The 23,613-nt window shown below is 41.5% G+C and overlaps 2 protein-coding genes across 2 annotated transcripts in view; both read right to left on the bottom strand.

The window, feature by feature from the left end:
* Window positions 1–2,915: 2,915 nt before the first annotated feature.
* LOC107572420 (cyclin-dependent kinase-like 2) lies at window positions 2,916–12,705 on the bottom strand. Its single transcript, XM_016258851.1, has 11 exons — window positions 12,469–12,705; window positions 11,703–11,897; window positions 11,447–11,628; window positions 10,997–11,109; window positions 10,662–10,801; window positions 10,497–10,585; window positions 9,772–9,895; window positions 9,416–9,576; window positions 9,214–9,295; window positions 8,996–9,110; window positions 2,916–3,052 (listed from the first exon to the last, which is right to left on the bottom strand). Exons 1-11 carry the CDS (start codon window positions 12,628–12,630, stop codon window positions 2,973–2,975), a joined length of 1,443 nt encoding a protein of 480 aa, XP_016114337.1. The 5' UTR covers window positions 12,631–12,705; the 3' UTR covers window positions 2,916–2,972.
* Window positions 12,706–21,136: 8,431 nt separating this feature from the next.
* Window positions 21,137–23,613, bottom strand: part of LOC107572421 (ras GTPase-activating protein-binding protein 2-like) — an 8,306-nt gene continuing 5,829 nt past the window's right edge. The window contains exons 2-4 of the mRNA XM_016258852.1: window positions 22,763–22,891; window positions 22,567–22,685; window positions 21,137–21,515 (exon numbers count right to left, since the gene is read on the bottom strand). Of these exons, the coding sequence (XP_016114338.1) occupies window positions 21,318–21,515; window positions 22,567–22,685; window positions 22,763–22,766 (321 nt within the window). The 5' untranslated portion in view covers window positions 22,767–22,891 and the 3' untranslated portion in view covers window positions 21,137–21,317. The remainder of the gene's footprint in view (window positions 21,516–22,566; window positions 22,686–22,762; window positions 22,892–23,613) is intronic.

Here is a 23,613-nt window from a genome sequence, read left to right as displayed (position 1 = left end):
ACACAAACCCTTCTGTTTTTACATTCTAACTCAAGCATTGTTTCACATACCTGTCAAGCCTTTTTTGTTTGTGTCTAAAAACCCAAACTACTGCAGCAGGACACACACACACTGGGTGAGCAACACACACACACACACACACTCAGAAACACACACACACACACTCAGAAACACAAACACACACACACACACACTCAGAAACACACACTCACACACACACAGAAACACACACACACACACTCACTCTCTCACACACACACACTCTCCCACACACACATCAAATATGAGCACATACCACACGTCTGTTGTTTCATGATAAAATATGAATCCTTTAAGTCTGCTTTAACACATCCTGAAAAGAGGGAGAGAAATGTCACTAATTGGTCTGATGGTGCAGTAAGTGCCTATGTATTGTCAAATATGGCAAATTCAAGGGTCATAAAACAAGATTAATATAGTACAAACTGCCCATACTTTGGATTTCATTAGTGCAGTAGCCCTAGTATGGAGCCCTTATGTCTGCTTTAATACACTATCAAACAGATCCGAGAAAAGTGATAGTGAATTTGACTAATGGTGCAATAATTGCCTGTGTATTGTCAAATATGCTAAGTTCAAGGGTCCATAAAATAAGACTGGAAACGTAAAAACTCACCCAATATTTGGATTTGATTAGAACAGTAGTCCTAGTATCAAATGCTATTGTCTGTTTTAATAAATCATCAAAGAGTTCAGAGAAACGTGATAGTGAATTTGACGGTGCGATAATCGCCTGTGTATTGTCAAATATGCCAAGTTCAAGGGTTCATAAAATAAGATTGGTAAAGTAAAAACTCACCCAAATTTGGATTTTCTTAGAGCAGTAGCCCTAGTATAAAACCCTTATGTTCGTTTTAAGGTGTCCTTAAAGACGGCTGAGAAAAGTGATAGCAAATTGGGCTGATGGTGCAATAATCACCTGTGTATTGTTAAACATGCCAAGTTTAAGGGTCCATAAAATAAGACTAGTAGTGTTAAAACTGCCCAAAATGTGGATTTAGTTAGACCAGTAGTACTAATATGAAGTGAATTGGGCAGATGGCGCAATAATCGCCTGTGTATTGTTAAATATGCCAAATTTTAGGGTTGATAAAATAAGACTGCTAATGTAAAAACTAGCCAACATTTGTATTTAATTAGACCCATAGCCCTAATATGTAGCTCTTCTGTTTGCTTTAATACAACATCAAATATTTCTAAGAAAAATGATAGCAAATTGGGCTGACAGTGCAATAATCACCCATGTATTGTCAAATATGCCAAGTTTAAGGGTCCATAAAATAAGACTGGTAAAGTAAAAGCTGCCCAAAATTAGTATTTTATTAGAGCAATAGCCCTAGTATGAAGCACTTATGTCAAATTGAATGCACTCTCAAAGCAGGTGGAGAACATTTGCTGTGAAATGGGCTGATGGTGCAATAAGCGCCTTAGTGTATTGTCAAATATGCCAAGTTAAAAGGTAAAGTAGTAACTGCCTCAAATTGGGATGTTCCTGAAGGTATTTTTTTTATCAGACTGTGTGTTTGTGTGTTTATAGCAGTAATGATCACTTGATTTGATTGTCTGTTTGTAGATGATGGCGAGCGTGAGAGCACTCATGTCGACGGTCTGGAGTCCAAACTCTGAATCTCAACATGCTTTCATGAGCTGGTGTCGTTCACACTAAACCTTGATCCGTGCTTGTCTGAGCTTTAGTAATACTGTTCTGCCTGTATGTGACAGCAAGCTTCTGTACAGTAAAACACTGTCTCTGTACTCATGTGTTTGAGTGTTTAAAGCAGAAATGTGCAGTTGATCTGGAACACAATCCACTGATCAGTAAAATATGAAAACATAAGTCATTAAGCTCATGTTGTAATGATGGCTTTAATAACGCATTGGAGTTTTCATGAATCACATGAGTCCCTGCTGATACAAGTCACTTCAACCACTGTAAAGATAGACATCATGATACAGTAATTCTGTCTGGAACTTGTCTTGTCGCTATACTGAGACGTTACTAATCGAAATGAAAGCTGTGTCCTATATTTCTTAAATGACTGCTGATTAAATTTCCATCTCTGCTTATGTGACCAGTGAGAAACGTTAAACTCACATCAGCCTTTGGCAACGGCTTATATTCACTTAAGAGCGACTGTATTTTCATTTATGCTTTTGAGAGCTGCTTAAAACAAATAAAAGTGACTTGACATCAGCACCAACACAAACACACGCCTTTAGTTCCTTTGTTGAGGAACAGTTCGATTCAGAACAGAAACCCATAAACTCGATGACGAGCAGCAGATGAAGTTTGGATCAGCTGAAAGTTTATTGAAGTCAAAGTTCTCCAGATCGCCAGCTGTCATGGTTGATCTTCACGTTTCAGAATGAGTCCAAAATAAAACCAGCAGAACAAAAGAACAAGTCCAAACTGAAGCCCTCTGATCATAATATGATCAAAATCCAGCGTTTGAAAACAATGAATAAAAACAGAACAATAGCATATCACTGTTAAACACTGTTCATGTGCTCAGATGCTCATATACACAGATCACCGCTAACATTAGAGTGTGTCTGTGTGTGAGTGTGTGTGCGTGCGAGCGTGTGCGCGTGTGTGAGAGAGCGTGTGTGTGTGTAAGTGAGTGAGTGAGTGTGTGTGTGAGTGTTTGTGTGTGAGTGTGTGTGTGTGTGAGTGAGCGTGTGCGTGTGTTTTTGCGTGGTGTGTGTGTGTGTGTGTGTGTGTGAGTGAGTGTGTGTGTGAGAGAGTGAGAGTGTGCGTGTGCGTGTGTGAGTGCGTGTGTTTGTGAGTGAGCGTGTGTTTGTGCGTGGTGTGTGTGTGTGTGTGTGTGTGAGTGAGTGTGTGTGTGAGAGAGTGAGAGTGTGCGTGTGCGTGTGTGTGTGTGTGTGTGTGTGAGTGCGTGTGTTTGTGCGTGTTGTGTGTGTGTGTGTGTGTTTTATGTGTCGGGCTGCAGGTCAGGTGCTGTTATGGACGGGATTCTGTTGTTTTTCTGCTCTTTATTTCCTCTTGGTCGTCCTATGAGAAAACAAACAGATTGTCACAAACAAGATTATGCATTCACACACACACACGTTTATTTGACAATATTAGTAGTCTACTATATTAGTATATAGGACTTCCATTGTTTTTATATTATATATTTATTTATTTTCTATAATTAGGTTTATTGAATTTTAATTATAACACAAACATAACAAGGAACCATACTTGAAAGAAAACAAACACACCCCCACACACACAATAAAAATAGCTCAGATTCGTATACAAAACATGAAAACTTTATTACAATTGTGTATTAAAGGCACAATATGTAATTTACGCCACTAGAGGGCGAGTATTCAAAATAAACAGAGACAAAGGCATAGTTAGATGACGAGATGGGAGTTGTGGTCTTCATCCCCACAGCCGATGCAATCCGACGGGGCTCGGGCAGAAATCATGTTCATGGATGAGCTAATGATTTAATAATTTATTAACGTAGTGGAATAAAGCAGGGTGAGGCTGAAAGCAAAACGAGGCACTGAACGAGCGCGACACACGGCTGGAAAGCAGCGGAGCTTTTATTATGCCACAGTCGAGCGCTTCCGCTGCTTCCGGTCGTGCGTATGTGGGGTAAAGCAGCGGGGCTTTTATTATGCCACAGTCGCGCGCTTCGGCTGCTTCCGGTCGTGACAATGGGGTGTAAAGCAGCGGAGCTTTTATTATGCCACAGTCGAGTGCTTCTGCTGCTTCCGGTCGTGCGTGTGTGGGGTAAAGCAGCGGAGCTTTTATTATGCCACAGTCGAGCACTTCCGCTGCTTCCGGTCGTGCGTATGTGGGGTAAAGCAGCGCTGTTTTATCATACTCGATACATTTAGTTCTGTTATAATGCTACTCTGTGCGCTCGTCACCGGTCTATTAAAACACACAACATATTAAAGCGTCTTTGCTGTTTCCATGTTTTCCAGAAATCAAGGGGTTATGACGTCATTAGCAGGCGACACAATGACACTATAGACACGCTCTGTGTCATTAGTTAAAATTGCTTATTTCTCTGGATTTAAACATTCTTCGAAACATTTGGGATGATGTAAGTACACAAGTCAGTAAAATATATAACACTGTTCTAGTGGTTTTTGGATATTTTAATAAAAAAATCTTACATATTGTGCCTTTAAGTAAATGGAAAAAATAACACTTTTTTGTCCAAAAAGAATAAAAGAATGTTCAATGTCCAGAGAATTACAATACAATACCAATACTCCTTTTAATATAATAGAACGAAGATGAGGTTCCAAACAGACCAGATATCGTGTCCAAACCTCATAAAACAGTCCTATTTTCTGATGTAAAACACAGGTAAGACTCAAAAATAATTTAATGCCAAGCTTTAAGTGAGGGAGATTTGTCACTGATCCAGTTCAATCAAACATGTTTCCTGGCTGCAGAAGAATAGGATATTACACAATTTCCTAAAGAAGATGTGGCAATGTGTCTATTAGGTAAAGCCAACGACCCCACTGAATATTAAAGATCTGTTCCACTTCACCTCTGCAGTCTATTACAGGACCAGGTGCCTATTTCACTTTCACATTTTAAACAGAGATGATAGAGAAGGGGTTGAGACAGTGCCAGTAAAAACAGCTCTCCTTCTCGATGTAAATGAAGAAGAGCAGACCTGCCTAAAACACCTGGCTGTAACTGAAGATGTTCTACATGCCTCGTCTCTTGTGAAAGAGCTATGCACATGTTTCCTTTCATCAAAGAGCCACGTGTGTTTCTCCGTTTTATAGGAACATGGATACCTCGTATACTCCCAAGTACAAATGCGGAGTACACCACACATTCAGAGCTGTTTTTATATTAGGTTAATGATATTTTCTGTGGCCAAGGATGGTTTCTGAAGAGAGAAAATAAATCTTCGGCTCAGGAAAGAGCTATTTCCACCACTGAATAAAATATAGAAAAGGTCATTGCGACTTTTCAATCTTACAATTCTGACTTTTTTCCTCGCAAGTGCAAGTTTACATCTCACAGTTCTGACTTCTCTTCGCAGAATTGTGAGATATGAAGTCGCAGTTACCTTTTTAAAATGTTTTATTAAGTGGTGGAAACGGGGTTCTACGACGACGTTTCAGTGCTACGTAAAAAAAATTAAAATAAAAATCTAGGATTATGAGATTAAAGTCGCAACATTTTGAGAATGAAGTCGTAGCAATACGAGATTAATCATTGTAATATTTTGTGAATAAAGTCAATGGCTATATTAAGTTAATCTTTCATTCTTCATTAATAAAATCATTTTAAAGTTTGAAGCAGCTCCAACTCGGTTAACTGACTGATTTATGAGAAATAAAAGAAATGTTGGCAAAGTTTTTGTTGTATAATGTTAAATATTGCTGTCTTTTTGGAGGTAAATGTAACTCGGCGTGACTTCTCAAGCTGTTTTATTGATGTCCTTCGACTGATTCATGTTACAGAATTTAAAAACTGACTGTTTTATACTAAAAGTAACAAAACACAAAGCTGACTGCAGTTATTGGGTGGCTGGCGCACTACACTTGATGAAGAGACTGAAGACGTGAAATATTATTTCCAAGCATACTGTCACTGAGTAACACGACGCAGATATGCTCAAATCAGTTGCAGGGGTTCTCCCGCTGTCACCTGTACACAAAATATACTTTAATCCCGGAATTACCACAACTTTATTCTCAAAATATTACAACTTTAATATCTCATGATCTTTGATTTGTTCATTTTTTATGTGACACTAAAACACCGTCATAAGCTTCTGTAGGTTTCATTATGCTATTGAGGATATTTTTGAACTTTACAAGTACGGTCAAACCTACAGAAACACACACACACACACTCACACTCTCTCTCTCTCTCTCACACACACACACTCTCTCTCTCTCTCTCTCTCTCTCTCTCTCTCTCTCTCTCTCTCTCTCTCTCTCTCTCTCTCTCTCTCTCTCTCTCTCTCTCTCTCTCTCTCTCTCTCTCTCTCTCTCTCTCTCTCTCTCTCTCTCTCTCTCTCTCTCTCTCTCTCTCTCTCTCTCTCTCTCTCTCTCTCTCTCTCTCTCTCTCTCTCTCTCTCTCTCTCTCTCTCTCTCTCTCTCTCTCTCTCTCTCTCTCTCTCTCTCTCTCTCTCTCTCTCTCTCTCTCTCTCTCTCTCTCTCTCTCTCTCTCTCTCTCTCTCTCTCTCTCTCTCTCTCTCTCTCTCTCTCTCTCTCTCTCTCTCTCTCTCTCTCTCTCTCTCTCTCTCTCTCTCTCTCTCTCTCTCTCTCTCTCTCTCTCTCTCTCTCTCTCTCTCTCTCTCTCTCTCTCTCTCTCTCTCTCTCTCTCTCTCTCTCTCTCTCTCTCTCTCTCTCTCTCTCTCTCTCTCTCTCTCTCTCTCTCTCTCTCTCTCTCTCTCTCTCTCTCTCTCTCTCTCTCTCTCTCTCTCTCTCTCTCTCTCTCTCTCTCTCTCTCTCTCTCTCTCTCTCTCTCTCTCTCTCTCTCTCTCTCTCTCTCTCTCTCTCTCTCTCTCTCTCTCTCTCTCTCTCTCTCTCTCTCTCTCTCTCTCTCTCTCTCTCTCTCTCTCTCTCTCTCTCTCTCTCTCTCTCTCTCTCTCTCTCTCTCTCTCTCTCTCTCTCTCTCTCTCTCTCTCTCTCTCTCTCTCTCTCTCTCTCTCTCTCTCTCTCTCTCTCTCTCTCTCTCTCTCTCTCTCTCTCTCTCTCTCTCTCTCTCTCTCTCTCTCTCTCTCTCTCTCTCTCTCTCTCTCTCTCTCTCTCTCTCTCTCTCTCTCTCTCTCTCTCTCTCTCTCTCTCTCTCTCTCTCTCTCTCTCTCTCTCTCTCTCTCTCTCTCTCTCTCTCTCTCTCTCTCTCTCTCTCTCTCTCTCTCTCTCTCTCTCTCTCTCTCTCTCTCTCTCTCTCTCTCTCTCTCTCTCTCTCTCTCTCTCTCTCTCTCTCTCTCTCTCTCTCTCTCTCTCTCTCTCTCTCTCTCTCTCTCTCTCTCTCTCTCTCTCTCTCTCTCTCTCTCTCTCTCTCTCTCTCTCTCTCTCTCTCTCTCTCTCTCTCTCTCTCTCTCTCTCTCTCTCTCTCTCTCTCTCTCTCTCTCTCTCTCTCTCTCTCTCTCTCTCTCTCTCTCTCTCTCTCTCTCTCTCTCTCTCTCTCTCTCTCTCTCTCTCTCACACACACACACTCTCTCTCTCTCTCACACATACACACACTCTCTCACTCACTCACACACACATGCAGGTTTGTTTTTGTGAAAAGTGGGGACTCTCCATAGGCGTAATGCAAATTTATGTCCTCATTTGTCACAAAAACACACACACACACACACTCTCTCTCACCGTCTGCTCTCAGCTCGGGCAGCAGTGTGTTTCTGAGCTCAGGGAAACGCAGCTCTACTATCTTTTTCCCAGCAGGCACTGCAGCGTATCGACTCCTGCTGTGCTCCGACGGCACCTATAGACCAGACACACACACATACACTCACAACGATGAAGGAAGGATCACACACACACACACACACACACACACACAGTCACACACAGTCACACACACACACCTGTGTGTTGAGGTGAACAGAGAGGTTCTGCTGTGACGGCCGTGGAAACACGTTCATTTGCTTCTTCATCTTATCAAACGACCTTTAAACAAACAAGCACATTAACAAATGATGCGTCGTTTTGATCATGTGACAAACATCAGCTAATAGTAATTAGACTGCAGTGATGTACTGTGGCAGCAGTGCATGATGGGAGTGTCACCTGAGGCTGTGTGTGGCTGGTGAGTCGGTGGAGATGGGCGGGATTCCTGCTTGACACACAGGCTCACTGATTGGCTCTGTGTTGTCTGGGCGGAGCTTGGCTGTGATGTCACTGTCCTCGCCATCAGAGGGCCTGAACTCACTGAGCTGCAGGTTTGAGTCCTGACACACACACACACACACACACATGAAGATCAAATGTACACACGTACACAAATCTCTTCACACCGCAGACCAAATTCATCCAACAGCCCAATGCAGAGTTGCTTGTTTTGATGAAAAAGAATCACTGACCAATAAGATTTAAGCGTGCAGCTGCAGCTGATTTTGATTGACAGGTGCATGCTCCTCACCTGAACAGCGTCAGGAGTCGATCTCAGCATGTCCAGCTTCTCCTTCTCTCTCCTGGAGCTTTTAGTGCCTCTGCTGGTTTCCTTCAGGTCCTTGTGTGTCTTACTGGCCAGTTCTTGCTGAAAGCTGACGATAAAACAGTCTGATGGTCATTACATCTGTTGCGTGTCCAGACCAGAAGCATTAACAGAGACAATTTTCAGCATATGATTAAAAGTATTAAAAAAAATACTTCAGATGGATTACTTTACAATAAATGTATTTTGTTATATATATATATATATATATATATAATATTATTGTATTAAATAATTGTATTGTATTATATGTCATATATATATATTAATAAATGTATTTTCTGTAAATCCTTTAATTAGTTTAAAGTCTTACTGGTCATATACACAACCATATGCAGTACGACACGCAGTGAAACACTTGATACGACTCGCCACACTCTCTCTCTCTCACACACACACACACTCTCTCTCTCACACACACACACACTCTCTCTCTCTCTCACACATACACACACTCTCTCACTCACTCACACACACATGCAGGTTTGTTTTTGTGAAAAGTGGGGACTCTCCATAGGCGTAATGGTTTTTATACTGTACAGACCGTATATTCTATTGCCCTACACCAACCCTACCCCTAAACCTACCCCTCACAGGAGACTTTCTGCTATTTCAGATTTTCAATACACTCCATTCTGTGTGATTTATAAGCGTTTTGAAAAGTGGGGACATGGGGTAATGTCCTGAAAAGTCACCGTCTCCTTGTAATACCTGTCATACCTTTGTCATTATACAAATTTATGTCCTCATTTGTCACAAAAACACACACACACACACACTCTCTCTCACCGTCTGCTCTCAGCTCGGGCAGCAGTGTGTTTCTGAGCTCAGGGAAACGCAGCTCTGCTATCTTTTTCCCAGCAGGCACTGCAGCGTATCGACTCCTGCTGTGCTCCGACGGCACCTATAGACCAGACACACACACATACACTCACAACGATGAAGGAAGGATCACACACACACACACACACACACACACACAGTCACACACAGTCACACACACACACCTGTGTGTTGAGGTGAACAGAGAGGTTCTGCTGTGACGGCCGTGGAAACACGTTCATTTGCTTCTTCATCTTATCAAACGACCTTTAAACAAACAAGCACATTAACAAATGATGCGTCGTTTTGATCATGTGACAAACATCAGCTAATAGTAATTAGACTGCAGTGATGTACTGTGGCAGCAGTGCATGATGGGAGTGTCACCTGAGGCTGTGTGTGGCTGGTGAGTCGGTGGAGATGGGCGGGATTCCTGCTTGACACACAGGCTCACTGATTGGCTCTGTGTTGTCTGGGCGGAGCTTGGCTGTGATGTCACTGTCCTCGCCATCAGAGGGCCTGAACTCACTGAGCTGCAGGTTTGAGTCCTGACACACACACACACACACACACACACATGAAGATCAAATGTACACACGTACACAAATCTCTTCACACCGCAGACCAAATTCATCCAACAGCCCAATGCAGAGTTGCTTGTTTTGATGAAAAAGAATCACTGACCAATAAGATTTAAGCGTGCAGCTGCAGCTGATTTTGATTGACAGGTGCATGCTCCTCACCTGAACAGCGTCAGGAGTCGATCTCAGCATGTCCAGCTTCTCCTTCTCTCTCCTGGAGCTTTTAGTGCCTCTGCTGGTTTCCTTCAGGTCCTTGTGTGTCTTACTGGCCAGTTCTTGCTGAAAGCTGACGATAAAACAGTCTGATGGTCATTACATCTGTTGCGTGTCCAGACCAGAAGCATTAACAGAGACAATTTTCAGCATATGATTAAAAGTATTAAAAAAAATACTTCAGATGGATTACTTTACAATAAATGTATTTTGTTATATATATATATATATATATATATAATATTATTGTATTAAATAATTGTATTGTATTATATGTCATATATATATATTAATAAATGTATTTTCTGTAAATCCTTTAATTAGTTTAAAGTCTTACTGGTCATATACACAACCATATGCAGTACGACACGCAGTGAAACACTTGATACGACTCGCCACACAGAACTAAATAAAATAATAGAAATTAGGGGAAAAACATTAAGAAAAAAAATAAGAAACTTATATAAATCTGAATAATTTACAACACAATAAAATAATAAGCGAAGAAAAATTATATAATTTAGGGAAAAAAACATAAACCTGAGATCATTGACACTGTAGGGACAAATCATTGGGAACTAGATGAATAAACTCAGTAAATAAAGTTTGTTTGTAAAGGTAAAAATCAAGTGTTTCTGTGAGGGTTAGACTTTGGGCTCAGAAGATGAACTCACCGCAGGTGGAAGCGGTCTCTGGTGAAGTACGGATGCAGCAGCAGATCTGCACACTGCGAGCGCTTGTCTGGATCCATCTGCAAACATCTCTGCAGACGGGACGAGCGCGGCGTCAGTCGTGCACCAAACACTCACTGATTCACGTCAGATCAGACTCGCACTCACCTGAGCGAGATCCAGAGCTAGTCCAGACAGTCTGAGCGAGCGGCTCTCCAGCGGGTTTCTCTCCGCCGGCTCTGGAAGACAAACTCCCATGAACACCGGGTTCCTGTAGAAGACCTCGCGGTGACGAGGAGTCAGGTGACCTGGAGTAAGACCAGCCAGAACAGCTTTAGCTCTACAAATACAGAGCTGCAATGCAAATATCACATTAGCCTCGTTTCTGAACACTGAGCAAGTCAACCAGAGATCCTCAAAGCTCTTACAGATCGAATCAGAAACACCTGCAGCGATGGAGGATCACACAGAGTCCAGAGGAACAAACACAAACCAGAACTCACCGAAACAACTGATGATGAGGTGCAGCTGGTCAATGTCAGAGTCGCCCGGGAACAGAGGATCACCTGTTAACATCTCGAAGAACAGACACCCGACAGCCCACACATCCACCGCCCTGAAACACACACACACACACACACTCGTTCTGCTCACAGAATCCAGTCAATGTCTACATCATGTGTCCTGCTCTTCCTGTCAGGGTCTCATGATGGTTTTTTGGATGAGTTTGTTTCTTCATCAGATTTGTGGAGTGCTGTGGATTATTGTGATGTTTTTATCAGCTGTTTGGACTCTCATTCTGACGGCACCCATTCACTGCAGAGCATCCATTGCTGAGACACTGATGCAGCGCTACATTTCTCCAAACCTGATGAAGAGACACACTCATCCTGATCTCAAACATGACATCTACGCTAATATCTCCCGTGTTTCTCCGTCTGTTGGACACTCACTTCCCGTATCTGGTGTCTCCCACCAGCAGCTCTGGAGCTCGATACCAGCGCGTCGCCACGTAGTCGGTGTAAACCTCGCCAGGAGCAGCCGCCATCGTCCGAGCGAAACCGAAGTCACAGAGTTTGACCACGCCGAGCTGAGAGACCAGAACGTTCTCGGGCTTCACATCCCTGTGGATGATCTGACAGACACACACTGATCACTGGAGAGAAACGACGGATGCAGAGCAGAGCAGAGACAGAGGCAGCGGCTCACGTTGTGCTGGTGGCAGAAGGACACGGCTCTCAGGATCTGGTAGAGGTGCTTCCGGACTCTGAGGGGATCCAGTCCGCATGGGAACTGCTCAAGCTCATCCAGAACCGTCCGATCCACAAACTCAAACACCAAATACCAGCGACGCTTGCGCTTCCACACCTCCAGCAGATTCACCAGATTCTCATGCCGCAGTTGCTGCCCACACACACACACACACACACACACAGTGAAGGAAATGAACACACACTTGTCAAGCACCCGGTGAGAGTTCAGATAAAACCGCTAGCGGTCAGCTGCACAGTAACTCCATTAGAACCTACAACGTGCTACATGATTAAAGGAGAACAGTTAGAACAATCACCTGACTAACCCACTTTGAGCTTCGTAACTTTGCAGATCTTTTTTATGCTCAAACAGCAACATTACAGACTAGCTAAAGTTCAAAAGAGAAAAAGCATAATAGCACCCCTTTAAATGTCGAACATTGAGGAAACATTTCATTTCATAATCATTTACGCAACATTGTTTTCAGAGCTTCTGGAAGAATGCTCGTTCATAACGCTGCCGGAGCGTGTCTGTCTGTATCTTTTTTTATGTAGAATTTTTTATCTTACTGCAATCGAACACTACAGAACCCATTATAACCTGCGACGGAGGTTATACACCGGAGTGTAGACAGACTGTAGCAGTTGCGTTAAGAACAACAATCTCTCACGTCCCTTAATAACAATAATAATAATAATAAGACAGATGAGGGAATGAGGACCTTCAGCAGGCGGATTTCTCTCTGCACGATCTTCCTCACGGTCTCATCTTCCTCCAGCAGCTTCTTCACGGCGACGCTTCTGCCGGTGTCCCGGTGTCGACACTTCAGCACCGTCCCGTAGCTCCCGGAGCCCAGACAGCCCAGAGTCTCGTATTTATTCATCGTTATAGCAGCGCGGAAGCGGAGAAACACACCAACAAACACCGCTCGAAATATGCTCTCATGCGCTTATTAAAGACGGGATTATTGATGAGCGCTCGCGCAGCGCGTAAATAACAACACCGTATCCATAGAAACCGCCGAGCGTATGGACAACCATTAGCGACAAAACCGCACATTTCTGCCTTTGAGCCCCTGTGGAGTTACTTCAAAGATAGACAAAATTACATCAAAAACACCCATCCTTAACACTTAACAGTACCCTATGGGATCAGACTCCCGCCTGATGTACTGCAGACACAGATAAAAGACAATAAGCATGGAACCAAAATTAAAAAACGCAAGTAAAAATATATTGCACAGAATTAAAAAATGAAAGCAAAGTTTTCAGAATATCACGGATCTAAAAATAATGTGTAGATATTTTTTAATAACGCATTAAAAAAAAAAAAGCATGAATCAAAACTTTAAACATTTAAAATCATGATGCACAAAACTGAAATATTAATGCAAAGTTATCCGACTTGCACACAGAATCATGTTTTCCTTGGTTATATTTCTCTGTTATTTGTGCTCGCAGACATTTTCTGCTGATATTTGTATTTTTTGCATGCTTGTGTTGTTTTCCACGTTCTGCGCGTGCTGCAGTTAGTTTCATGCAAATCAGGGCGGGTTTAAGCGTCATCATTGGTCCACTAGTTCTAGATTGACAGCTCCTCCTCAGCCAATCAGATGAAGAGGGCGGAGTTCTATAGATATAGATAACCGTCAGCTGGGTTAACACCTCTACGGTCGCGAAGCCACTGGTGAAATGTGTGATTTATTTCAATTCTATTGAGAAAATACCACTTTAAAATGCCATGGAGAAAGCCGAACATTATCTAAAAAAGACATAAAATAAAAAGACTGATGAAAAGAGAAAACAATCTTGCACTAGCACTAACTATAACATATATTAAAATCTTTTTAAACTGGCGGGGGTTCCGGTGACTGAGGGAATGGCAGCATAGTCCATCGTCTCCTCCGACAACTTTACTAATAGTCCCACTAAATCTTGAGAATAAAATAAAAACTTTAACTAAAGGGATTGTAGGTGGGGGGAGTGAATGTACAGCACTCTCTTCCTCCTTCAATACCACGACTGAGGTGCCCTTGAGCAAGGCCCCGAACCCCCAACTGCTCCCCGGGCGCCGCAGCATAAATGGCTGCCCACTGCTCCGGGTGTGTGTTCACGGTGTGTGTGTGTTCACTGCTGTGTGTGTGCACTTTGGATGGGTAAATGCAGAGCACTAATTCTGAGTATGGGTCACCGTACTTGGCCACATATCACTTTCACTTCACTCTAAAAAGTCATAAAAATTCCATGACTGACTACGTTGAACAAATGCTGCGAGACACTTTGGATTTTCCTCCGGATACAGAACTGTATGTGGAGAGAGCCCACCGGGCACTTGTACCAAAGCCTGGAAAGAATGCGAGACCCAGATCGATCGTAGTAAAATTCCTCAGGTACAAAATGAAAGAAGAAGTGATCCGGAAGGCTTGGGAGAAAAAAGATGTCTTTGTGGGCCAACAAAAAATGTACTTCGATCATGATTATCCTCCTGCGATTCTTCAGAAAAGGAAGGAATACTCGGAGGTGAAAAAAGCGCTGAAAGACAAGAAGATCCGATTCCAGACTCCATATCCGGCAAGGCTACGCGTGCTCTACGAGGATGGGACTCACGTCTATCACACAGCTGAAGAGGCCTATCTGGATATGCTGAGAAGAGGAGTCCACACTGCTGAGGGAATCACTAACGGAACAACTCGAACACACGTCTTGGGAGACTGCGGCACAACGAAAGACAAGAGGCAAAAACACCCTGAGATCGACAGACGTCAGAGAACGTCTACAGGCATATAGAAGATAACTGGAGTCTACCTATGCCATCTACAACCAAACAATGCTGGATATTCATTTGTTTGGACTGTAAACCTTTAGATGTGTTGATTTTACTTCTCTCTTCGTATTGTTCTACGACAGCATACGTTACTACATCGGACACGTGAGTTATGTTTTCGCACTACGGTGGAACCACTAGCTTACCTCAGGGTCATTTGTTTGAGACCCCTGTCTTGGAAACTCAATACGTTCTTAGAGTTTTCTTTATTTGTTTGAATATTGTTCTCCAGGGACTGTGTCTTTTTTACCCTTTAGATTTTGATGTTAAATTGAACAGACATAACGAATAACGAAGTAAAAGTAATTTCCTTCAATGTGAATGGTCTACTTAACCCTATTAAAAGGGGAAAAACTTAAGTAAAATGAAAAGAGAAAATACGCATATATCTACAAGAGACACATCTAAATAACACCGAGCATGAAAAATTGAAAAGAATGGGATTTACTCAGATCTATTATTCATCATAACATACAGGGTTATTATTCTGATCTCCCATATGGTTATTTTTGAAAAGGAATATGAATATGTTGATAAAGAAGGCCGGTTTATTCTTGTCCATGGAATATTAAAAGGAACATATGTTACATTATCTAATATTTATGCCCCACCTGGTAGTAGTATTAATTTTTTTCAGAAGATATTTCAGATTATGGCCTCTGAAACACCGGGCATATTGATTTGTGGAGGTGATTTAAATATACATCTATAGCCTGAATTACTGAATTAGACTCTACAAACAAGAAAACAACAACTTATAAAACCATCCATCGGAAAATGAATGTATTGATGAATGATATTGGCATAATTGACCTATACCCAGATACTAAGGATTATACACAAAGTTACAAGAGGCAAAGTTACAGCACTCGCCTCACTAAAAAAGAAAATTCGACAACGGGAGTTAAATAAATTAAAGTTGTTAGAAAGAGAACATAAGGATAGGCAGAATCCAAAAATATTAGAACAAATTTTAAAAAATGAGAAACTAAATTAATATGCTGTATACTCAAGAGATAGAGGGAAAAAATTACATTCTCCAGGCAAAAATATTATGAAAATGGGTCTAAATTTATGAAAGTATCGGCATGGAAATTAAGAAAACAACAAGCCGATCAAACAATATACAAAATCAGGGATCCCATAACCAATACAATACAAGACAAACAAGAGAATATTCAAGATGTTTTTGAAACGTTTTATAAAAAATTATATTCTAAAATACCTGAAGATAGAAACGAGGAGATTGTCTGTTTTTCAGATGGATTGTTGTAATAATTAGTTTTATCTATTCATTTACTGATGAGCAAAACAAATGATTGCTAGCAGAAATAACAGCAAATGAAGTGAAAGAGGCTATTACTAAATTAAAGTCTAATAAATCCCCAGAAGCAGATGGATTGACTGGGGAGTGGTACAGAGCACTCCAAAAGGAAATAATACCCATCTTGGTCCGTTCCTTTAATTGGGTCCTAAAGAATGCGACGGCTCCCCCATCTTGGAAGGAGGCCGTTATGTCTACTATACCAAAAGATGGTAAAGATAAGATACAATGTGGATCATATAGACCTCTATCTGTATTAAATGTTGATTATAGATTGTTTACATCAATTATGGCCAGAAGAACTCATGCCCAACCTCATAAATCAAGACCAGTCAGGCTTTATCTGTCAGCGTCAAACACAGGATAATATTAGACGCACGCTGCATGTTATGAATCATATCAGGAGAAATAAATTAAAAGCAATGATTTTAAGTTTAGATGCTGAAAAAGCCTTCGACTCCGTTAGCTGGACATATCTCTATAAGGTTTTGCACAGATTTGGTTTTCATGAAACCATAATCAGAAGTATACAGGCACTTTATGATAGACCGACTGCAAAAATAAAGATGAATGGTTATTTATCAAAGTTCTTTACGTTGGAGAGAGGCACCAGGCACGGATGCCCACGGTCTCCTCAGCTGTTTGCACTCTATTTTGAACGCTAGCACAAAGCATCAGACAGGATCAAACCATTCAAGGCATTGATATAAAAGGAGTGGAACATAAAATAGCCTGCTACGCGGATGATATACTGGTTTATCTTGGAGACCCAACCAAGTCTTTACCTCAACTCATGAAACCATTTCAGAATTCTGGCCCTCTTTCCGGATATAAATGAAATATTGAGAAAACAGAAATAATTTTATATAATCAACCATAATCAGAAGTATACAGGCACTTTATGATAGACCGACTGCAAAAATAAAGATGAATGGTTATTTATCAAAGTTCTTTACGTTGGAGAGAGGCACCAGGCACGGATGCCCACGGTCTCCTCAGCTGTTTGCACTCTATTTTGAACGCTAGCACAAAGCATCAGACAGGATCAAACCATTCAAGGCATTGATATAAAAGGAGTGGAACATAAAATAGCCTGCTACGCGGATGATATACTGGTTTGTCTTGGAGACCCAACCAAGTCTTTACCTCAACTCATGAAACCATTTCAGAATTCTGGCCCTCTTTCCGGATATAAATGAAATATTGAGAAAACAGAAATAATTTTATATAATTATAACCCTCCTGCAAATATTAAAAATACATATTCATTAAAATGGCATACAAAATCATTTAAATATTTAGGTATCCACCTGACAAAAGACAGGTCCACTAACTGTAAAAATTAGAGAAGATTTAACCAGATGGAATTTAATTCCTTTTTTTAGTTTTAGCTCTAGGACTGAAGCAATTAAAATGAACATATTACCAAAATGTCTATCTATTCCAATGTTTACCTGTAGAAATAACTGCAAAGCAATTCATAGAACGGGATCAAATGTTTTCACGATTTATTTGGCAGGGAAACCCAGAGTACGTTTTAAAACCTTGTAGTCGCCAAAGCATAAAGGAGGCTTTTCCTTCACTAAACGATTATTATATAGCAGCACAAATCAGGACAGCGGTAGACTGGTGTGACCCACATTATCATATTTCAAAGAATATTCCTATACAAGCCATATTAACAGTTACGAATCCTACAATGTGATTTTCTGGATTTTTTTCCTCATTTTGTCTCTCATAGTTGAGGTATACCTATGATGAAAATTACAGGCCTCTCTCATCTTTTTAAGTGGGAGAACTTGCACAATTGGTGGCTGACTAAATACTTTTTTGCCCCACTGTATAGAAAGGATAGAAAACCCATGGACAAAACTTACTTTAAATGTTTGGACAACAGTGGTAAAGGAATTTAATTGGCTGGAACACAGTACAGTTTTGAAATGGATTGCTTATGATGCAGACTTGACCTCAAACAGGTCAGATAACAGATTTAAATTGTGGACAAAGAGGGGAATTACTTCTTTCTGCTCCATCACTGAGAAAGGTGACATTGTAAATGTTCAACTGCTAAAGGAAAAGTTTTTTCTAGAAAATCAGGATTTCTACAGATACCTCCAGGCTCGAAATGATTATGATAAAAATATAAAAGGAAAAATCAAAGATAATTTGAATCCATTGGTAGACCTACTTAAGGCGGCGGCACACACATCAGGTATTAGATATAAGACAGTTTCCCAGATATACAAGAGTTTGGAAAATATGAAAACTTATATCTAAGAGAAGGTGGAAGAACCTTTACTGATGAAGAGTAGTCTAATATATGGACATTTCAATGGAAATCAACTAGTTCATTAAATTGGAAGGAATATTGTTGGAAAAATGTTATTAGCTATTTTAAAACACCAGTACAAACAGCCAAATATAGTCATATTTCTTCACAATGTTGGCGAAACTGTGGATGTAATGAAGCAAACCATTATCATATATTTTGGGAAATATAAGGAAATACAGGAGGCACTTAAATATGTTTTTAGAAGAGACCTACCTTTAGAAAGCAAATGGTTGTATTTTGGCTTGGAAAATATGAAAACTTATATCTAAGAGAAGGTGGAAGAACCTTTACTGATGAAGAGTAGTCTAATATATGGACATTTCAATGGAAATCAACTAGTTCATTAAATTGGAAGGAATATTGTTGGAAAAACATTATTAGATATTTTAAAACACCAGTACAAACAGCCAAATATAGTCATATTTCTTCACAATGTTGGCGAAACTGTGGATGTAATGAAGCAAACCATTATCATATATTTTGGGAATGCCTACATATTCAAGAATACTGGAAGGAAATACAGGAGGCACTTAAATATGTTTTTAGAAGAGACCTACCTTTAGAAAGCAAATGGTTGTATTTTGGCAGCGTATGTCCAGATATAGTAACCGCAGATAATAAATACCTGACGGGTGCGCTTATGGCAGCCAGTAAGAAAGCGATCACACGTAAACGGTTAAAACAAGAGACCAACTTTAGATGATTGGATAGACGTGACCACAGAGATTTATACAGCGGAAAAGATCCCTTTTTTGGTTAATTTAAAGAAGGATGCCTTTCTGGGAAAATGGAGGAAATGGGTTGAATATGTATCGGAAAGAAGGTCTGATTTTGTTGCTATAAATAAATAAAGGATGATCAATATATAGAAAGATACATGTAATATAATATATGCTTGTGTGTGCGCATGTTTGCGAATATGCATGTATTCGTCTTAATATCTATATACATCATGAAGGTCATTTGAGGTCATTCGGGATGGAATTGAATTAGGACACTAACTTGAAATGCTACAGGATTGTTCACCACAAACAAAACAATAAAATCGAAAAAAAAATCTTTTTAAACTACTCATGACCACCTTTACCAGAATTGATCACGTTTCACTGTAGGCTTATTTACTGTGGTAGACTTTATAATAGATACTTTTCCTAAAGATGTATATTAGAATGGTGGCATGTTGTAGCTGTAGTTTTTCATAACAAATGCTATATAGATTCATGAAAAGTCATTATTGGCCTGGTAATGGATAACGGGTTAGCCTTATTATAACACATGCTGTTAAGAACTATCTTCATAAGAGCAAGCACAAGTCAGAATCGAGAGCCGTGTGTAAATGTGTGAAAGTCCTTCAGATATTCAGAGATGACACAGACACTATCATGATCATGAAAATACATATCAATATAAGAAAATGTCAAGTCAGATTGACTTTCCATGGCATGTTGGATTGCTACAAAACTACAGCCTACGAGTGCCTAAAGAATATAAAATACATCATATAACCGGTGCAAACAAGTATTTGCATGTGTGGATGATCGCACAAAAGACCATTTTACAAAAATAAATACACTGGTTTAATCAATCTTCAAAAAGATCAGGGGCTTAAGCTCCCAAAGCAACGCCACAGGTTCATATGTAAACTGGAAAATATCTATATTTTGTTCCAGTGTCAGCAACATCCCTACAGCAAGACAATGAGATATTAAAGGAATCCGGGTCATAAGAACTAGTTTGACCAACTAGCAGCGAGTCGAGGTAATCAGACTGACAAATAAACCAATCTACCTTTTTATGTAACTGACCTTAAGTGCTGACCAGTCTTCAGCGAAACTAGATGACGAGCTTGTGAGACTAGTCGAAGCAGTTCACGCAGCCAACCACAGAAACTGCAGCTATACTGTACTTACAGTGAATCCATGCGTGTGCAGATACCAGCATCCAGTGTTCGACCGACATCATGACCGCCGAGCTGGACAATGAAACCCAGACTCTTCAATAAACAAGCGAACTCAACGAGCTTGCAGATTTCAGTAGTTTATTGAAAGTTGAAAACACATTCAAACAAAAACCTGCTGAAGCCGACTGAAGTCCAGTCTGAACCCAGAACCAAACGCAGCGGACAGTGTGGCGAGAAACGCTCCGGAAATCAATGGAAAGAGCAGCACGATCCAGAAGAGCCATGCAAAGAAAACCGACTCCAGACCAGAACCAATGCGGATTAAACCAGCTCGGATCAGCATCTGTGAACCGCTAACACCTCGACACTCGCGAGACACACAGACGGGAGAGAGACGAGTTAAGGCACCACCACCGCTTTATTCACTAGGAAAATAAATAAGTGTACACTGAGCACTGATTGATGAAGCGCTGCCGCTCATCCGTTATAAACCGTGAGAGATCAGCTTCTGTTCTAGAGAAAAAAAAAATATCACACTGTCCTGTTCTTCTTCGCAAAAAATCATGTGGAGAATACAAAGGAAAGCGCAGATGATCTCGGCGCGGCGCGAGTCTGAGAGTCTTTGAGGGCCGGTCAGAGTCCGAAAGCCAGAGAGAGACACGAGAGCAACAAAACCAATCAGACGAGTAGAGGCCTTCATCAGCGTTCAGCGGCGGGGGCCTGTGAAGCGGCTCATCCCAGCCCTGGAGGACCCCCGGGCCTCTCGCTCACGCCCCAGTCCGTTCCCCAGGGGGCCCCGGGGCCCACGCCGGCCCTCCGCCGCTCCTCTGGTCTCCCGCTCGCGTGCCGCCCTGCTCTTCTTCTCCTCCACGTTCAGACGCACTTCTCCGCGGAACATGATGGGCTGCAGGAGACAGGAAAGAGGAAACGCTGACTTCCTGTTCGTTCATCAGCCGTTTAATAACATATTAAACAAACCACTGATTCAAAACGTTTCCTGTAAAAAAAAAAAAATATCACACTGTCCTGTTCTTCTTCGCAAAAAATCATGTGGAGAATACAAAGGAAAGCGCAGATGATCTCGGCGCGGCGCGAGTCTGAGAGTCTTTGAGGGCCGGTCAGAGTCCGAAAGCCAGAGAGAGACACGAGAGCAACAAAACCAATCAGACGAGTAGAGGCCTTCATCAGCGTTCAGCGGCGGGGGCCTGTGAAGCGGCTCATCCCAGCCCTGGAGGACCCCCGGGCCTCTCGCTCACGCCCCAGTCCGTTCCCCAGGGGGCCCCGGGGCCCACGCCGGCCCTCCGCCGCTCCTCTGGTCTCCCGCTCGCGCGCCGCCCTGCTCTTCTTCTCCTCCACGTTCAGACGCACTTCTCCGCGGAACATGATGGGCTGCAGGAGACAGGAAAGAGGAAACGCTGACTTCCTGTTCGTTCATCAGCCGTTTAATAACATATTAAACAAACCACTGATTCAAAACGTTTCCTGTAATAAGTGACTCCAGTGAACACGGAATCAACCCTGACTTCGTCTGAACTGATTCACAGAAGTGGAAAACAAACGTATTTAACATTCAATTTGGTGCAATTAATTGTGGGAAAAACCCTGCATGCAGTTTCTGATGAACACGATGCAGGACGACTGTGTGATGAAGCCTATTACAATGCAGTTATATCAGCCTAAACATTAATATATGAATGCAAATATAGTTTAGCAATATCACACCAGCAAGAGTGCGGTTTTCACCAATATCTGCACAATTGCAAATGAGATATTGATTTTAGTCAACAGTTCAATAAACAAGCAGTTAATATTGTTGCATTTTAGACGTAATATTGTCAACATTGTCCCTTTTGCTTAATTTTCACCAATGGAAATAGTTCTAATGAAAGCCAGAGCAGAACCGAGCATCTCTGATCAACACACCGCGGTGATTCGTTACCGAGCGAGTCAATGATTCAGTGATTTATTCATCAAGATGTGACTGTGGCATTTCTCCTTTTGTTTTTAATGAATATAATGAATGTATGAATATATCCACACAAAACAAATGACCCCCCAAATAAAAACAGTAGTTTTATGGGGCTAATCAACGTACATTATGATTTAATAATTATAAAATAATTATTTCTGCCATGATTATTATAAACTGCCATTTTACAGAAATAGTGTTTACAGAATAACGTTAAAGTGGGAAAATATAGGTAATTCTGACCTCGCACTCCTAGTTTTGATTAGAATCATCGCATCTGTTCGCATACGGTCTAGCCGCAGAAGTTCAAATAACTGAACGCATCTGAAGCTCAGATCAGATCAGAAACCTCCGCATGCACACACGATCCGAGCTCCACGCAGCTGCCGCTGAATGCCGTTTGTCAGAATCTAATGTGAGCAGGCCAAACCCCAGCCGCTCCCACGAGCCGTGACGACTCCTCTCACAAACCTTGGATCCCAGAATCCTCTGCACCGGCTCGGAGTCATCGAACACCACGAAGCCGAAGTTGGGCAGCCTCCCTCCGACGCCTTTGGTGTTGATCCTCATCTCCACCATGTTCCCAAACGCTGACGGAAACAGAGCGGCGTTAAACCACAGACACACACTCATCAGCATGTCAGAGGTCAGAGGGTAAAGGTCTTACTCATGAAGAACTCTTTCAGCTCGCCCTCGTCAATGTCATGAGGAAGATTTCCAACGAAGAGCTGATGATTGTCTGGATAACGAACGGACCGGCGGCCCTCCACATCCCCGGCATCACCGTCACCACGGCCTGAACACACACACACAGGTTTGTTTTTATGGGGACTCTCCATAGGTGTAATGGTTTTTATACTGTACAGACCGTATATTCTATTGTCCTACACCAACCCTACCCCTAAACCTACCCCTCACAGGAGACTTTCTGCTATTTCAGATTTTCAATACACTCCATTCTGTGTGATTTATAAGCGTTTTGAAAAGTGGGGACATGGGGTAATGTCCTGAAAAGTCACCTTCTCCTTGTAATACCTGTCATACCTTTGTCATTATACACATTTATGTCCTCATTTGTCACAAAAATGCGCACACACACTCATGCACACACACACACGTGAATATTTCGAAGTGTCATTATTGAGCACATTCTCAGAGACACACATTCAAGAATGTTTTTTGCGTGTGCATTCTAGGAGTAATTCAGTTTGTTGAAATAAAATGCTTGCAGATGCTCATCTGTGTTTAGGGTCACGCACCCTTTCATGAGGTGATTACCGGACTATGATTTCAGAATCCAGTCATAAAAACAGAATTTACTCTATAACGCAGAATGTCACAGAATTTGTCAAAGTTTGGATGAATGAATCAAAAGTAGGTCGTTACAGTTAAATCAAATGGCGATATGGACTAGTGTCTGTGAATATTCAGCCGCAGAAAGACTTTAAATGTGAATCCTGCATGTTCAGCATGTGTGTGTGTGTGTGTGTGTGTGTGTGTGTGTGTGAGAGAGAGAGA

This window comes from Sinocyclocheilus grahami, unplaced genomic scaffold (genome assembly GCF_001515645.1).
Source record: "Sinocyclocheilus grahami isolate Dianchi unplaced genomic scaffold, SAMN03320097.WGS_v1.1 scaffold1748.1, whole genome shotgun sequence".
Classification (NCBI taxonomy): domain Eukaryota; kingdom Metazoa; phylum Chordata; class Actinopteri; order Cypriniformes; family Cyprinidae; genus Sinocyclocheilus; species Sinocyclocheilus grahami.
Note: the sequence above shows the minus strand (reverse complement) of the source record. Positions and strands in the feature narration are given on the sequence as shown.

What these genes read in the sequence shown, in the direction of transcription:
- LOC107572420 (XM_016258851.1), bottom strand. Translation starts at nt 12,630, where the DNA reads ATGAATAAATACGAGACTCTGGGCTGTCTGGGCTCCGGGAGCTACGGG. An exon ending in GGAGACACCAGATACGGGAA is followed by an intron (nt 11,110 to 11,446) that starts GTGAGTGTCCAA and finishes TGTGTGTTTCAG; the next exon opens with GGCGGTGGATGTGTGGGCTG. An exon ending in CCAGCCACACACAGCCTCAG is followed by an intron (nt 9,296 to 9,415) that starts GTGACACTCCCA and finishes GTTTGTTTAAAG; the next exon opens with GTCGTTTGATAAGATGAAGA.